Here is an 18588-nt window from a genome sequence, read left to right on the forward strand (position 1 = left end):
TCGTCTCATCATCAGTTTTCAGTTGCTTTCCTTTGCAAGGAACATTCATCAGATTTTTTTCTCTATCGTTGAATAGTTGAATGCCAAGCCAAGTGCACAGAAATAAACAAAAAGTGGAACGATTTTCACTCTGTGACGGATTCAAGACAGTTTTTTGCACCCGTTGAGATAAATTATTGAGGAAGATAACTCAGAGTGCACAAACCAGACTGTTTAAAGACTGTACTCGAAAGAAATGAAACACTTTCAGTTTGTTTGCACTTTTTTCTCTTGTGTGTTGGTAAACATTACTGAAATATCGTTTGGAACTGGATAACAGTGTAGTGATTGATCTGTTGTCCGTGGGTACGGATCTGGTATGTGTTCCGTTGGAGTCTCCTCTTGTAGCACGCAAAAGGTCTGCTCTCATTACTACCGACTGTTGCTCCCGACGACCGAAGTCCAATCGTCACATTGCTTCAATTCGTGTGCTTTTTTATCTCGTAAATGGTCGTTTGGGCCTAGGTCATAGTTTCTTAACTTCAATTTCTCTCAAAACCATCTAAAATCATCTACAATGTTTTCAGAAATTTCTAATATAATCTAATATGTTCTGAAATGTACCATTTTTCACTCTAAAATCCGACTGAATTTTAAAATGGAATTCGAATGTTCAAATGCGACAACTTGTCGAAATCCAGACCCTGTTTCTGAGTGGGTCTGTCTTATCGTCATTATGTCCAACTAATCTTAGACTGTGAGAAAAACAACAATGTAGTTTACATGCCTCAAGACGACAATTCATCCAAGCGAGAAATACTTGGAATTTCATCCAAGCGAGAAATTCACTGGAAACTACTTTGCACCCGTTTTCTTTTTAATACGAACTGAAATGAACAAATAACAGTGCGAATTTCACAAAACCGTTGATCAAATTTCAGCACAAAACACTGGCACTGAGTGAGAGGAATCGATAAAAAACGACATTAGTTGTTGGAGAATTCACTAACTGGGTTTGAAGAAACTGTAATTGAAACCGCCGAAACAAGTTTGCCATGCCGGTATCCAAAATCTAAAAAGCAATTTCTAGTAAAAAGAACGGACATTAAATAGATTTTCTTCAAATACAGCCTTTATCCTGTGCTGCAGAGCGATGCAAATGCGCTGATATTTGCTCGGGATAGCAGCCCATTGACGCCATACTGTCGCAGTCCTTCAGTAGAGCATTCGACAAAAAAAACAGTCAATCCTTAACGGGGTGGTAAAAGATGAAGGCCACAGGGGGTTGCTGATCTGCAATTTTATTCGTATTGCTTACCATAACAATCCACTCCCTCAATTGTTCAGTAAATGACAATTTCCCATAATTGGATTGTTAAGTATGACAGCAGTGGGGCACAATGACATTTTTTTTTATTTTCGATCGACTAGCAATCGAAAGTCTAATTATTTGAATTCGCAAGTAAAAGGTGTTGGAATCAAAAACTGGTCGAATGAGATTGTGTGTAAATCGGTTAAACTTTTCATTGTGCATTTTATACTTGATTAGAACAAAAATTTATTTGCAGAGTCCGTTTCCCGCAATACACACATACAAATAAGCCCAGTACATGAAAACTGCCACGTATGCAGATTTATCTCTGACTTTACAGGTTTCTGATTAACGTTGCAGATATTTATGGATTTCATTTATTATCTAATATTAAATGGACATTTTTACCTTTTTTTATATATATAAAAAATAGGTATAGAATTCGCTCAAACTTTCGAAAAATTTTCCGAGGCCCGGAGGGCCGAATGTCATATACCAATCGATTCAGCTCGACGAACTGAGCAAATGTCTGTGTGTGTGTGTGTGTGTATGTGTGTGTGTCTGTATGTGTGTTGTCAACTAAGAGGTCGAGATCTCAGAGATGGCTGGACCGATTTTGATCAAACTAGTCGCAAATGAAAGGTCTCCCCGTCACCCAAAACGCTATTGAATGGTTTTGAGATAGGATGTTTACTTTTTGAGTTCTACTAAGTTTTATGTCAAAATTTTCAGTTTTTTGACAGTATCTGTCACAATTGACCTTGAAAACAGAATATGTTTTTAGACTTAGATTCCGCACGGTAATAGCTATCCAACAAGCCATAGTTTGTTAAAATCCGTCCATTTTTAACGGAGATATCAATATTTTTGTGTAAACGACTTTTCCCCTTATTCCAGCAGTAGAAGTTTTGAGTGCTGTCTGGCAAAGAAATGTTTAGGAGCAACATAAAACACGATTTTTTATACTGTTACATACATTTGTTTCGAAGTACCCAAAAAAATGTGTACAGCATCCTTTTTCATGACAATTTGCCTTGGACCGATTTTAGCACGATTCGTTTTTGGCAACATAATCGTTCGAATATGGCATTTATAAACCAGATGATATCAGCATTTTAGAGTTGAAAGTAATTCCATAATTATATTGATTTAAACTACTTACAGCAATAAAAGCTGGAAGAACATAACTTCCATATACCATACGACTCAGTTCGTCGAGATCAGCAAATGCGTGTGTGACAAATAATTTCACTCAATTTTTTTTTGGAGATGGCTAAACCGTTTTCTACAAACTCAGATTCATATGAAAACTAGTATACTTCCAAATTTGGATCCGACTTCCGATTTCGGAACCACAGGATGACATGTGAAACGAAATTAAAATAATGCAATTCATTTTTCTCGTAGATGGCTGAACCGATCTAAGATTCAAATGAAATCTAAGAATCATCTATGATTCAAATGAGAGGTCTTAAAATCCTATAAAAATTAGTCAGATCCGATTTCTGGTTTAGGAGATACAGGGTGATTAGTATAAAAATGTCCATTTCACATAAATTAATCAGGTTTATCGGGTTTGCAAATTTGGATAGTCGATTACCAAATAAATTTATTTCAGTTTAAGCGGTATTCTTTTTTGGATTCGGAATGTACCCCCAAATTTTAATTCCCACTACAAATTCTCAAAGATGCCTACACACTCCTCAGGTGAATTTATCTGATTTCGGCTACACCGATCTTAGAACTCCGGATCCAGTTTGGAATCGTTTCTCAAAGTTTAATCATTTTTTCAAAAAGGCCAAATCGAACTTCAAAAACAAAAATTCAAATTAAAGGACTTAAGGTCCCATACAAAATTGGTGAATTTTATCCGATTCTGGAATTACAGATGATGAATTTTTAAAATTCATACCGATATAAAAGATGTAAATTGTTTGGCGTATTAATTTATGGCCATTCGAATCATTTTAGGTTATGCTAGTTCCTGAATACCAGCTCTGGAAGTACCATAAATAATGACGAAAAACTCTAAAGTGGAACTTACTTCGACATCTCATGGAATGTTCAATCGAATGTCACACGTTAAGATTGAAATTCGATACGATTTGCAGATTCGAAATTACAGGGTAATGAGTGATTAAAATCTCAATTTGCCGTTTGAAACGACGATAATTAAAATAATGTCATGAGAACTAAAACACCTAAGAATATCCATGCAAAAAAACACATGCGGATTGATAAAAAAAAGGTATCATCTCACTGCTAGGTGGATTAATCACGTTTTTAAATTTACATCTTCAGAGTATTTGACTTTCATTTTTGCTCGCTAAAAACGATATTTTTTCCACTGTCACTGCAACAGTTTGATTGCATAAACTTTTTAAAATCTGCTTAAAATTTAACCTGGCATCCCTGATGTCAAAGGCATATGGCATTTGTACTAATATTAGTGTGTGAGCGAAAAGTTTCTGTCAAAAGTTTTAGCGTTTTAGTTCTAGATGCATAATTTATGTCAGTTTTAAAATTTAAATCTGAATTTTATAACAAGAAAAAATGGCAGCCCAAGCAGTGTTTTACTCGTATTTCAAATATACAAAAAATAGAACGGCATCGTAGACCAGTTTAAAATTTGACAAAAGAACTGGTCGAATAAATAAAATTAGAACGGTTTGCTGGGGACACGTTTGTTCCAGTTTCAGCCTTATTATAGATCTTCCATATAGAACTTTTAATTGATGAATTTGCATTTTAGAGTAAATTCAGCAGTTGCAAGATTTATATGGGTGGTCTATAATATAACTGAAACTGAAACAAACATATCCCCAGCAAGCCGTTTTAGTTTTATTTATTCGAACAGTTCTACTGTCAAATTAAAAACTGGTATACGCTGCCGTTCTATTTTTTCTATATTTGAAACACAGATAAAACGCTACCGGGGATGCCAGTTTATTTTGTTATAATTTCTAGATTTAAATTTTAAAACTGACACAAATTATGCATCTAGAACCAAAACACTCCTGAACATGCCCTTAGAGTCTAAATATTTATAACATTGGTAATTTTAAACAATCTTAGCCTCCTCGATCAGTTTACTTTTCCAGAATGTCAGTGTGCCTGCATCTCGCAGACAACTGTCTATTGCAGGCACGTACCCAAAAAATTCGGGGGTGGTTTTCATAATACAGAGGAGACCGGGGCTAAATCGGACACTTTTTAGAAATCGAAAAAAGCATCCATTAAAACTGGGTTTGTACCCAAGTCATATCTACTGCGTCATATATAATCGCATTTACATATATATATATATATATATATATATATATATATATAATCGCAAATACAAATACAAAATGTGGGAGACAGGACTCCCACAATAATTTCTTGAGTTTCGGGGGAGGTTTGAACCTCTAAACCCCTCCTCTCTGTATACGCGCCTGGTCTGTTACGTCTTCTTGAGATGGTTCTGTTTGAAAAAGTCTGCTTCTTTTGATATTTTAGGAAAACATGTCTGCATTGCGTTATAAAAGTCAAAAATCGGTATAAATACCGAGAAATCGGTATACCTGGCAACGTTAGACCAGTGATGCCACGTATGCCGATTTATTTCTAAATTTACAGATTTTTGATTGACACGGCAGATATTTATTTATACTTGAAGAAACCATAGACTAACAGACATGACAGTATGAGTAAATTCGTATAAGAATAATTTTTCGTGTTGCACTAGTTCCACCTATATTGTACTGCGAGAACTGTTTAATATCGGTGTTATGTAAAAGTTTTTTTTACAAGTTGGTTCCCCCTCGTTTGTCAATACCGATTAGCTGCTTGCAGGTATGCCTGATTTCATCATAATATTTGAAAATGAATCGTCACAATAAATTATGGGATTACGTTGATAATAACCGTTTATTTTTCTCAAAGTTGTTCATCTAGACTATTTTTGATTGTGTTGGTAATTTTCACCCGAAATCAAGTGGCGGCAAATCAGAAGCAAGTAAATATTGTAACAAAACGGGTTTGATTTTGTATTATGTTGGATCATGAGAAGTAGGCACAATTCTGTATACAGTTTTGGCAATATGTATTAAATCTGTAGCCTGCATGAAATTCGCATGGACGTATACAAAACAATACATTACAAGTAATTCTGTATGAATGGCAACTCTGTTGGTAAATGAAAAAATAAACACAGTCTAGATGACAGACCGGATGTTTTTGATGGGGTAACGTGGCGCCATCATGACATATGCGAGTACTGTCCCAACTAAATGAATATTCGAAATGACCGTTAAAATGATTGAAGAATCCAATTTGAGTATCCTGTCTGTTAGTCTGTGATTAAACTCCCACGAGGAAATTATTTGCACAGTCCGTTTTCCTTTTACTGGAGATCTTGAAGACCAGTCAAATTGTTTTCAACGGGAAAGTGTTTTATGGGGTCCTAATAGGAAAATTGGGAAAAGTGATGGTCCACTTTGTAGTTTGCAAAGAAGCTTGTATACCAAATCTCATTTTTTCAATTCAAGTAACTGAACTTAAATGTGATTAGGTGATAATACTTGTAAAATATTGATAGCAATTATATTGTTGGTGTTTTCTAATGTTCCTAGAGTTTGTATATGAATCTCATCAAACAGCTAAGCGTTACCGGCCAAATTAAAATACTTTTTCAATATTTGCCAACCACCACCAGAACTGAATAGTTTACCATTCAATGCAGTTTCGGCTTTCAATGAATCATCGGAAACTGTTTACCACAAACGACACAATTAGCGTCGGGCTGACGCCAGAACGCGGAAGCGTATCGCGTGTGGCAACAATTGAAGCCCGGCTAAATCACATTCATTATAAACCAAAAACAAGCTGTCCGCCACGGTGGCTCTACGCCGCCACTGAATCGATGGACTTCACAGGGGGAAAAACATTGAGGCAGTGCATGGGCTTAGTGTGGGGGGAAGTGAGGGTAAAATGATCATGCCAAGAGTTTTGTGACATTTCCGATTTGACAGGTTCTAGCAGTCCTTGCTTTTCGGAGCAAATCTTTGCTCTGAACCAAAAGTCTTTCGATGGATAATTGTATTCACATAAAACAACATCACAAAACAATTTTGCTGATTGAAAGTATTAGAGAAAACTTGTTTATTATATCTTGTTGGTATAAAATGACCAGCGGGAAGTTATACTACTTTTTATCCTATCCTTGTGCATCTTTCCAATCTATCTATCGTATGAATATCGAGTTTCTAACCCATTTCGGATTGTCTCTACGAGTCAAATGGTTTCAAAACTTAGATTTTTCATATTTTGGCTAACTACTGTAAAAAATATTACTCGCAAAATATATTTTACTACAAAGAATCATAACAGATAACTTTTTCTCTAAACCTTAAATACTTTGTTCCACTTATGCATTTAACCCCAGTACCCCCTACGAACAGGGCGTGTGTATGGAAAATTGTTGCGTGAGTTGAGGTGCTTCGAGTAAAATAATCGCGGATATACCCGTCATTTCATAGAACAGGAATAGACGACGCCCGACGACAGCTCTACGAGCAGGACTCTGCTGGAGCCGATGAAATATGCAAAGGATACTGCAACGAGGGCATGACTCATTACCAAGTACTGAACTGAAAGAAGACATTCATCATGGGATTTGAGTTGCAATTGAAATAGGCATAGGATACATCGGTATTAAAAAGTTTATGGTAATATAAGTTTCAAAAGCTTCACACTAAGTTCTTCAATTTTTCGAACAGGATTATATTTGCTCAAAGGTGACCTTTTTTATACTTAACGCACAAAATGATTTCAGTTTCGATTCTTTAACGCATAACAGCTCATATTGAACCGTTAAAGCCACTTAGCAGTTTAACATGCGCCGTTAGTGACTATTTACGTAGCATAACTTTGAGCTTATCGTCTGCTTAGCGATCCATGCTGAATTGCGGAGGAGTTCAATATGAACTATTCAGCATTGTCGAATCAAGGAAAAAATTTATTTTGACCTATACATTTTCGTTACTACCAAGACTGTGATTTCAGAGGAATTATGATTAGGTATTCTTTACATTTTCTTCGATAACTACAAACAAAAGCAATTCTTCATGTTGAATATTTTGACGGAACTGAATAACACTACATTTTTGTCTTTGACTTACTTGTAACCATGGAAATGAAACTGGTGGTCATAGCAATATTAGCAGTATTCATAGCAGATTAGAAACCATCCGTGTGTTGCTACTCCGCTATTAATAGGACCAAATCAACATGCTTTGGAATAACCCGTTGATTTACATTTTGAAAACAATATTGATCCCCAAATACATGTATGTTGCTACTAAAAACCGAGGAATCCTCTGCATTTCCACATGCATCACATGAAAGGGTAGTTTGTTAGTAAATATCCTATTAATCAATGTTTGGGGTTAGGGCGGTTAGTGGCATTCTTCTTAATGGAATTTAGGGGAATTTTCATTTTTTTTTTCAAATACGGTTTATCCTATTAATATTATCACGTGATAATACTCTGGGTAGCCGGCTACAGAACAATGAAAATTTAGAACAACGTGCGTGCATCAAATTTTGTGTTGCAAATGGATTTAAATGTTCCGAAACGTTGAAAATGTCCCTTTGGCCTTTGGTGAATCGTGTCTAGGAAAAACAACAATCGACCGAATGGCGCTTCGAAGGCGAGCCGAAACCGAAAAAAGATCGCCAAAGTCGGTCCAAAATCAAAGTTATGCTGACTGTTTTTTTTTCGATATTCGTGGTGTGGTGCACTATGAATTCCTTCCGGACGGACAAACGGTTAATAAGGAATATTATTTGGCCGTTATGCGTCGTTTGCATGAGGCCATTTGCAAAAAAAGGCCAGACTTATGGAAGGAAAACTCATGGATTTTACACCACGATAATGCGCCGGCTCACACAGCGTTGGTTGTGTCGCAGTTTTTGGCCAAAAACTCAACCAATATCATCAACCAAGCACCGTACTCTCCAGATATGGCCCCGTGTGACTTATTCCTCTTCCCCTGACTAAAATTGCCATTGCGGGGAACGCGTTTTGAGACCATAGAGACCATAAAAGAGAATTCGCTGCGTGAACTAAAGGCCATATCTTCGCGGCCTATAAAACTTGTATGGAAAATTGGATCAAGCGTTGGCATGCATGTATTGCCGCAGGAGGAGAGTACTTTGAAGGCGATAATGAAGAAATTTATTATAAATTGAAATTTTGCGTTTTTAATAAAATTCCGGTTCTTTTTTGATCATAAGGTATTCCTTTTGTGGAATTTGATCTTCTGTTTCACCATCAGGAATCAGGAATCAGAACAAATTGGCTCAAATGGCACGTTCCCCTTGATATTTGGAGATTTGTGCCTTGCCATCAATTTGTTTTTAGCATCATTTTCCCGATATATAAGAGGGAAGGATTGAAAGGAAATGGTAAGGGTTGGACTAGGAGGATGGGAAAAATTGACGACACAAAAACACATAAAAGCAGAAGTAAATTCTGCACCCCTAAGGGATGCTGAACAATCTGCTGAGGATCACATTTAGTGGAAGCAGAAGGAAATTCTGAACCTCTACGAGGTCCCGAACAGTCTGCTGTTAATAAAACCTCCAACCCCCGAGAGGATTTAGAGATCTTACAAAAGCGACACCATTCTGCACTCCCGGAAGAATGCAGAACGACTCGCCACGCCATTTGCAACACAAAATTTGAATGCAGAACGAGCAGAAGTAAATGAGGTACCCCCCAGAGGATGCCAAAGAATCTGCCAAACCCTATTTAAGGTGAATACAGAAGGGATTCATTCACTCCAGGAAGAACGATGAACCCTTCTGACTATAGCTCCTTACCACATTGGGTGAGAAAACGAGAGAATATCCTTCAATTTTAGCTCCGCATACACAGACTCAACCATGTATGGAGAACCAAAAACCCGGATACGTAGCTGCGTCAATGCGGGACAGTTACATATCAGATGATATGAAGTACCATAATCGCATTCACACAAATCACACGAATAATACTCAGCACGTTGAATAGTAGCCATGTGATAATTGAGTTTGCAATGTCCAGTCAGAGCTCTGACCAGAATACTTCAATGATACTTGGAGAAATGCAGTAGACACTTTGACATTTTCAGATTTAAATCTGGTAGAAATGCTTTTGTCTGAGCGCAAGTTTGCAAGCTGCGCCAGTAGCTGGCATGTTTGGATGCAGCCTAAGAACGTATCTTGTGCTTTGTCCAACTAGTTGAAAGTGGTAAAGCTGGTTCAGGACCAACGAAATCATTCGTTGCACCAGCTCTAGCCAACTCATCAGCCCATTCATTTCCAGTAATACCAGAATGGCCGGGTACCCATACGAAGAAAACAGCATTTGAAATGCTAAGGTCTTCAATTTGAGTTCGACATGCGATCACTAGATTCGACCGTGAGTCATTCGAACTGAGTGCTTTTAAGGCTGCCTGACTGTCGGAACAAAAATAAATACGTTTACCACAGATCCTCTGCTGAAATGCCGATTGTACTCCACACAGAATTGCGTAGATTTCTGCTTGGAACACAGTACAGTATCTACCAAGTGAATGAGACTGCTCCAGCCTATTTCACGACAGTAGATACCAGCACCAGCACGACCATTCAACAGAGAACCGTCCGTAAAACAAACTATGTGTTCATCAAGTTGTCGTTCCAGACAACCAGACAATCATTCCTAACGAAGAGGATAGCTCACATTGAATGTTTTAAAAGGAAAACTGCATGTGAGAGTTAGGTCACTAGGAGCGAGTAAATACTCATCCCACGGAACCATTTGAGACCACAAGCGAGTGTGACTGGTAGCATATTCTAATGGGTTACTGTTCCAAAGCCCTGTAACCCTAAGACGGTATGCACAAGATAATGCTTCTTGTTTTAGGAACACATGTAGTGGTTTAATACACAATAGCGCCTCTAGAGCAGCATTAGGAGTTGTCGTGAATGCTCCTGTCATCGCCATTAGGACCATCCTTTGGAGATGATTTAGCTTTGACTGAACTGTCGCGACTTCTCCTTTCTGCCACCATACAAGACATCCATATGCTAAAATTGGTCTAACAATAGTTGTGTAGATCCAATGAATATATCTGGGTTTGAGTCCCCATGATTTTCCAAAAACTCTCCTGCATTGGCCGAAAGCCATGCAAGCTCTTTCAATCCTGAAGTCAATGTGAGCAGACCAATTCAGTTTTGAGTCAAGAATAACCCCGACGTATTTAACTTGATCGACCACAGTGACCTCTGAACCAAAGAACTGCAACGGACGAGCTCCTGTAATTATCCTACGATGAGTGAAAAGCACCATTTGATGTTTTGCCCGGATTTACAGATAATCCAAACCTGACAACACCATTGTTCAACAGATCGCAGGGCTTGCTACATTAAATCAAAGAGAGTGTTAATGCTTATACCGGTCATCAATATATGATAATCGTCGGCAAAACCATAAGTCGGAAATCCAAGGTTATTAAGTTTCCTTAACAAACTATCAGCGACTAGGATCCATAAAAGTGGGGATAGTACACCACCTTGAGGACACCCACAGACACTCAGCTTTCTAATCTCTGGCCTGCCGAAGCGATGATCAAAGAAGTTGATTGCTAAGCATTGCGTGTATCCAGTAAGGGAAAAACCCAAGATATTCCGTTCACGACTGCAATGTTTAACCTCCTGCAGCCATTCAGCCATCGGCACGGAAATACACCTTGACTTAGGAGTTCCTATTTTTGTGGCCTTTTACGACATGGAATAGGAAACCAGTGGATCAATTCTTGGTAAAAAATAATTCCGCCGGATGCCACACGGCTTACCTGTTTGGTGGACTTATACCACCGGTACAGGTGGACCGTAGCGTTATTCTTAGCAGTTGGGAAACCGCTACCGACACTACACGGCTATCTAGGCTGCTCAGAGAGGGAAGTTAACATTGATGGTCAACTTCCATGGATGGCCGAGCAGGCCTTTTTTGATCATAAGGTATTCCTTTTGTGGAATTTGATCTTCTGTTTCACCATACTTTGCAATCGATAGTACTGCACTGACGTCGCGTTTGTTATTTTTTCATAGATAGCCGTAATATTCGCATATCTAACCGACCCATTAATCAAACAACCACGACGATTTTGTGTATAAAACAGGTTCTATACAAAAATATAGAAACATTGTAGAAGATAGTTTTATCATTTATTTCTTATGACTGCATTTACAGTAAACAATGTTTTACTTAATTAGTTACAGCAGATCATTTTACTGAGAAAAAAAAGAGATGGGCCAAACGGTTCTTTTGAACCGTTCATTCGTTCTTCAGAAATTTTGAATGTTTCTGCAAAACCCGCACGAGAGCAAATAATTATATTTCGTTGGTAACAAACTGTTTTGCATGTATTTGAAGTAGCATTCGATCACGTTTTTGCACTTATTGAAGATCGCTAATATGCACAATGTCAAAAAAAAAACTACAACTGTTTAAAAATATACAGTTATAGACATTTCTTTCTTATAGAATTCAATCACTTTTATTTCCTCTGAAAAAATTAGAGAGTTATCGTTCTTCAACAAAGAACTGTTGTTCACTCATTCTTCGTAAAGAACTAGTTCTTTTGAACCGTTCGCGAACGGATTGCCCATCTCTAGTGTATAGACTGTAGTGCGCCCAATTCAATCAGCCAGAGTACCAATCGTCAACCGGATGATCAGATCGTAGTGTTTGGTCCTAGCAGAGAACCAATGTAATCGGTTAGCATTAGTATCGACCGATCCGCACTTCGTCAAAAACATTTGGATATTCCTTTTGAAAGCCACGGCACTAATCGTACACTCACGCACTAAGGAGTGTATCGAAAAGTAGTTAGCAACATTGATTATTGAATAAAAAAGCGAAAAAAAAACATGTTTTGATATCAGTTTTCGATATATTGTTGAAAAATTACATTTTTATGCATTTCACTGATTATATTGAAGAAAATCCAAGTTTCTGTGGCACTCTTGCACTTTGGACTTGACATTCTTCATTAAATTCTGCACAGTTACTTTTGTGACTTTCCTGGTGGCAGCTGTCCAGTTTTTTTTAACTCCTGCATGTTTTGGGACACTGTACCTTCCTTCCAAAAGTGCCGCTTGACAATTGCCAAATACCTTTCAATTGGCCGAAGATCCGGGCAGTTCGGTGGGTTGATGTCCTTTTCCACGAATTGTACATTATTTTTTGACAACCACTGTTGAACGGAGTTGGCGTAGTGGGCTGAAGCCAAATCCGGCCAGAAGAGAGGTGGAGCCTTATGCTTTCTGTACAGTGGCAGCACTCTCTTCTTCAAATATTCTTTCTCGTACACCTTAGCGTTAATTGCGCCCTTCGTGAAGAAAATCGACGACCTCAAACCACAGGTACAAATTGCTTGCCAGACCAACACCTTCTGCCCAAACTTTTCCATCGCCACCGCGGTGTCAGCGTCGTCCAGGTCCTGGTACACCGATTTCGTATAATATTGCGGTCCGGGCAGCGCTCGAGAGTTTTCCTTGGAGTAGGTTTCGTTGCCGATCAGAATGCATCCGTCTTTATTCTGTAGAATCCGGTTATGCAGTGTTCGCGCTCTTGTTTTGGCCTGAACTTGCTGTACCAGGGACTTTTTCGGCACCTTCTGTTTCTTGTACGTTTTCAGGGAGTTCCGAACTTTGATCCGTTGAATCATCCCGATGCTGGTATCGAACTGCTTGGCCAAATCCCGCGTCGACGCCAATGGGTTTTTCCTGATGTACTCACCCACTTTTAAGTCCTGGCCGGGCTGGCTGGGACCCGTTTTCCTACAGGATCGGGGCAAATCCTTCATGGAAAGGGTCTTACCGAACTTCTCGATAACAATTTTGACACTGGTGTGGTGTACTTTCACCCGTTTCTCAATTTCGTTGCACGTGTCACCACTTTCTGAGCACCAAGTGTGCAGAATTTTCTTTCGCGTTTCCGGATCAATTCGACTCATCATTGAAACGATAAAACGTACCGAAACCAATCGATTGCGCAGCTGTTATTGACATGTAAACAAACATGTCACCGCAAAACACGCTGCAAAAAAATGAGCAATTTCAGAGTAATAACTGTTTGAATGTTGCTAACTACTTATCGATACACTCCTTAAGTAAGTCTCTAAACTAGGCATAGCTCTCGATGGGTTTCTGCAGCTTAGAGATCGTTTGGCACACAAAGATCTTATTACAGTGCGATTTTCAGGGTTTACAGGATTTTTGCGGACAGATAAAGACCATTACAATCTGTCAAGTGGTTGTCAATATGACTTCCAAGCAAGAAATGTTTCAATGAATCGTGGAAAAGCTAGGAATCGACAATTCCAACATTCCTTGTATTTGCATCAATTATAATTATAAAAATCGATAGAAGTCGATTTCGATTTCGACCATTACTTACGGTACTTCCAAAGCCAAGTATCGCCAAAATAGATTCGTTTAGTCATAAACTAGAAAGACCGGCAGGCTAGAAGAATAGACTAGTTTTAAAGAATTTGCTTTTTAAATACACAAAATCACTGTTTTGATAATAACAATTTTAAACTTCTTCACTCTGTTCTTCCGAGTCAGGAATTCGGAACCATATGAAATTCAATTACTATTAAAGGGATTGTAAGATCTTTCACGCGGATCAAAACTTGGGAAAATTAGTGAAAAAATTGAGGGAACTTTATCTGTTAAAATCACTTCGAAACCAGAGGTCGGATCCGGTCAAATCTCAATAACTGGTCTTGACAGCTTTTATTTAGAAGACCATGGAGTGTAAGTTTTGTCTCGTATGCACCCAAAATCGCTTTGATACAAAACTCATAGCTTCGAAAATCGTACGAAAACACTGTTTTAGCCAACTTGTGGTTAGGATTGTTGGAATGTAAACCGACTAATTAATTAAGATAAACGACTTAATGATTGCACAGACTTAATCTTGTAATTCCGGAATAGGTAATCAAAACCGAATAATATTAAAAAATAATCAATAAACATTCAATAGCACTCTATGAAACCATTAGACATTCTATTTTCGAGAAAGTTGACTGTATGTTGTTGAAGTCAAAACCGGATAAAATTCAATAGCGTTCAATGGAACCCCAAAGATCCCTTCATATTATGTTGATCAATTTCCATACGTAAAATGCTTTGGTTATAACGTCGTTTGATGGAAGTTAGCCATTTTATAATTGAAATTTGGGAAACAGCATTAAACAAACAAAAATCGGAATAAAAACTTTTAGAACCGCTTGGTATCATTGCACAATTTTATTTTTATGTTCAAATTCATCCATCAATTTATCAATTCAAGATTCCGCCTTCGAGAGTAAATGTCTTATAGGACCTTTTGAAATGTTTGTCTTGAATTAGGATAGTTTAGAAAATTACCTATTTATGGTACTTTCAATCCAACAGTGAATTTCTGTTCAACAAGTTAGCCCTAGATAAGTGGTCGTTAATTTGACCCATGTAGAAATATACGGAACTGTAAACTATATTTAATCATGTTAAGGTTAGGTGAACGAAAATCTCGCTCCAAACGAAAAAATAAAATTTCAAATCAAATTAACTGAATGCAAAAATCAGATAAGTGAAACTTAATCATCCTACAACCAGAGCTAGGTAAGGAAGTATTGGGAAAAACATGATAAGTAACTCAGTAACTGAAAAAATAACTGTCGAGATTTCCATTCATGAAACAAGCATATACAAAACTCTGAACCTAGAAGTTAACAAGTGATTCTTTGTAACAGTGAAACTAGGTGGCGAATTTTCACCCACAGATATATCGACAAAAAGATAATCAGTAGGGAGAGAAATCTCCGCTATTTAGCATAAATATGATTATAGAAGTAACAGGAACGCCGTTTTTTACATGTCTCGAACACACAGCAGGCGCAGCGTTTGAATTGGCGTAGCGAAAACCTGCGCTCCTGTTTCTACTGTGTATGATATATTCAAGCTCAATTCGGTAATATTCTATAATCAGTTGCATAACATGTTTTGTGATTGTTTTTTTATTAATGTTTTGATAAGCATTATAATTATTATTAATCACAGTACTTGCTGCTTTTATTGGCTTAAATACTGAATAAATTTCTAATACATCATCACTATTGCTTAGCTTTTTTTTCATTTCCACCACGCACTGAACATTCTCTGAATTTCCCAAAAATCTTCTGCTCGAGAATCATATCAGATATTTTCAATGTGCAAACATTTTTCTTGAATATTATCTATGGGAATGTTTTTTTGGTGAACTTTTCACAACAGATTTTTTGCCAAGTGAGATCAGTTTCAGTGAAAAATTCGTTTGCAAAAAAATCAGTACTGAACTGTTCTTCAGTGAGTTTTCTGATGTGAATAGTGAGTGTATGATATTTGAAAGAAATGTGAAATGGTTTACATATGCTTTATGCAGCTTTCTCACTGAATTCGAGAAATACTGATGGATTAACTTCATTCTTTACCAACACTCGCAAACAATTACAAATGCAAGTGGTTTCAGAACTTTTGTTATGTTTATCTCGTTGCCAGAACTTCGATTTTTCTATCCGCTGTCTCTGATTGTATTACTAAAGAATCCTGGTTTGAAACCCCGGATGAATGAACGAATCGTTAAAAACATCTTTTTTGCAATAACCGGAGAAGGAAACTTTGGATGCCAAAAACCGGACAAAAACTTGACCGGTTCTCCCGAAACAAATGCTTTTATCCGGTTCTAGCATTGTATGTTACGGGCGGCCAGATCGATGCTGCGTTCCATAGCGACTGAAGCCTGGAAAACTTTGATAGCACGAACCGGATGAAAACAATTGTTTCGGAAGAACCGGTCAAGTTTTTTTCCTCCGGTTTTTGCATTCAAAGTTTGTTTGTTCGGTTCTTGCAAAAAAATGTTTTTAAACGATTTTTTGCATTGCCAAATCCGGGTCCGGCTTTTACACTCAATATTTTTATCCGGATTTTCAATTCCAAAATACTTCAACGGGGTTTTCTAAGTTAAGTTGTACCCAACCGACTTTTGTATTCAGTCGATCAAATGAATGGAGAGGTTAAAATTAATATAAATACAGCAAATTGTGAATAAATATTGAGTATTTTCCAAGACCTGTTGAGTTTCATCTGATTTGTTCAAAATTATCTAAAATTTCTACCAAATTTGCATAAGAATCGTAAGCAATTAGATTTCTAATCTGATTTCAACTATTTTGATTGCAACGATAACGTAAACTGCAAATAAAACTATTCGAATAAAATGTGTTATTAAACTAGTTTTCAGTTAGTGTGCGGTCATCGCAATCAACGTCAAAACAGACGAAGTCGAAACAAACTAGTAAACTTTGCGTCCACACGAGTTTTGTTGGTCAATGTCCAGCCATCGGTGGCAGAACGTTTACACCGCCTACTGCATCCAAAGCACAAAAGTCTGCTGGAAACAAATTCTAAAAGTTTTCTTTTGAACGCTACCGTAGTGATATCATGCCTCACATAACAGCATATTTATGGCTTGAAAGTTTATTTAAAGTTTTTGTTTCAACAACTGCGTCATTCTGCTGTTTTCTTAGATTCGATTCACTGAGTAGATTGGTGTTATATGTAAAGATACAAAAGTCATAGAAAATCAAAACCCGATTAAATTCTCAACGATATTCGATGCACAACTTTTCTTAATATGTTTGAACTAATAGCCTCACGTCGAAAGCATGTAAATTTCGTTTTATTAAATTCGGATCAGTGTGCATGAACCGTGCAGGTAAAAGAAAACCATTTCTAAGGTAAAAATCCCTCAAACAAATAAATCATTCGCGCAAACATCGTCGCTTATGCTCTGGGGATCTGGACTTTACCATGACCCCCGTCTATGAAAAGCTTGGGATTTCTCATCCTTCGTTTATGGGTTAATCCAATTTGAAGCTTTCATGATGCTGGAATAATTTATGAAATATTCAAGGGCCATCTGTTTTTCCGGGGTACGCGATGACACTTGTTTTTGTAATTTCAATTAAAAGCAAAGAGTAATCTGCAATTTCATCCAAACACTTCTTGTGTTTGAAAGCGATTACTTAATTACTTATTCATCTTATGTAAGTGCTTCTAATAGGAAAGTTACGAAAAAGCTGACATATTCTTGCAAATAAACAATAAATAAACTAATAAACAATCTTCCAACCACGACAAAATAACATATGCGCAAAATAACCCCCGTAATCACCTCTAATGGGGAAGAAAAAGCAGTGCAATATTTTTTTCTCATTTAAACTTTTCGTTAATCGAGCCGCTATTATGCTTGGTTGGTTACTTTCCAAAGTTTCTTGATGTGTTGCCAAAATTTCCAACGAAAACCCACATTTAGCTACGCCTCAATCAATGCAAAGATAAGATGGCTCACAAGTTCAGCATAAATTAGCCTTATTTTACCAGTTTCCAGTATGTTCATATCCGGGCCGTGGTCGCCCATCTTGCAAACCTTCGCTGCACGAACTCTCCTTCAGGCGACGACACACTTTTTCTTCCTACGGATATTCCAGCTGGCAAAACACGGTCTAAATCACAAATGGAACTGCCGGAGCTTCCTTTCCGTGCACACAACAGCACACTGGTTCACTAAATCGATAACTTTCTTCCTGCTGCGAGCTGGAAGTTTCTTCAATTGAAATCTTCTCCTACTTCACTGGTGGGATTTTCCACTGATTTTCATCCTTGTTGAATCCTTTAGTTTAACCTTCAAAACAGTATTTACCAAAACTCACTAAACTGCGAACATTTGATAAAGGGAATCAATTTTTCATCCTGCATCCGCCTACGGGGATGCAGAATTTTTTCTACCGAAAAAACAAGAAAAACAGTCCCTCTTCTGTTACCACAAACTGGTCATTGAAACCGCTCGACACAGAGTGAGTGGTTTGTTCCTGTTCAGTTACTCAGTGCTTTCGCCACCGTCCATCGGAGAGCTTTTCGTGAGTGAGCGGGGGAGGCGAACGATCGATAATAGAGCGAACTAAGGCGCAGGCGTCTCCACTGACATTTGACTGTGAGGCTACCGAAGCAGAACGGAAGCTTTTTGGCAAAATGTCAAATGGATTGGATTCTACTGTGCACATTGTTTTTAATGAAGTTGCACTTCATTCGCTTCTGACATGTTCTAAATGTCACAATTAGATGCCCGTATATCCATACTTGGATAACAAGGACCGATAGATAACGTGGATATTTTTAATAATACTAAGGCAGCTCTC

The 18588-nt window shown here is 37.7% G+C and overlaps 1 protein-coding gene across 2 annotated transcripts in view; it reads right to left on the minus strand.

Annotated features, from left to right (window-relative positions):
* The window catches only part of LOC131432621 (synaptotagmin-4), a 64916-nt gene extending 46661 nt beyond the window's left edge, over positions 1 to 18255 (minus strand). For both annotated transcript variants that reach the window (XM_058599007.1, XM_058599006.1), the window contains exon 1: positions 17771 to 18255. In XM_058599007.1, the coding sequence (XP_058454990.1) occupies positions 17771 to 17810 (40 nt within the window). In that variant the 5' untranslated portion in view covers positions 17811 to 18255. The remainder of the gene's footprint in view (positions 1 to 17770) is intronic.
* Positions 18256 to 18588: the final 333 nt, after the last annotated feature.

The sequence above is a fragment of the Malaya genurostris genome, chromosome 2, assembly GCF_030247185.1.
Source record: "Malaya genurostris strain Urasoe2022 chromosome 2, Malgen_1.1, whole genome shotgun sequence".
Classification (NCBI taxonomy): Eukaryota; Metazoa; Arthropoda; class Insecta; order Diptera; family Culicidae; genus Malaya; species Malaya genurostris.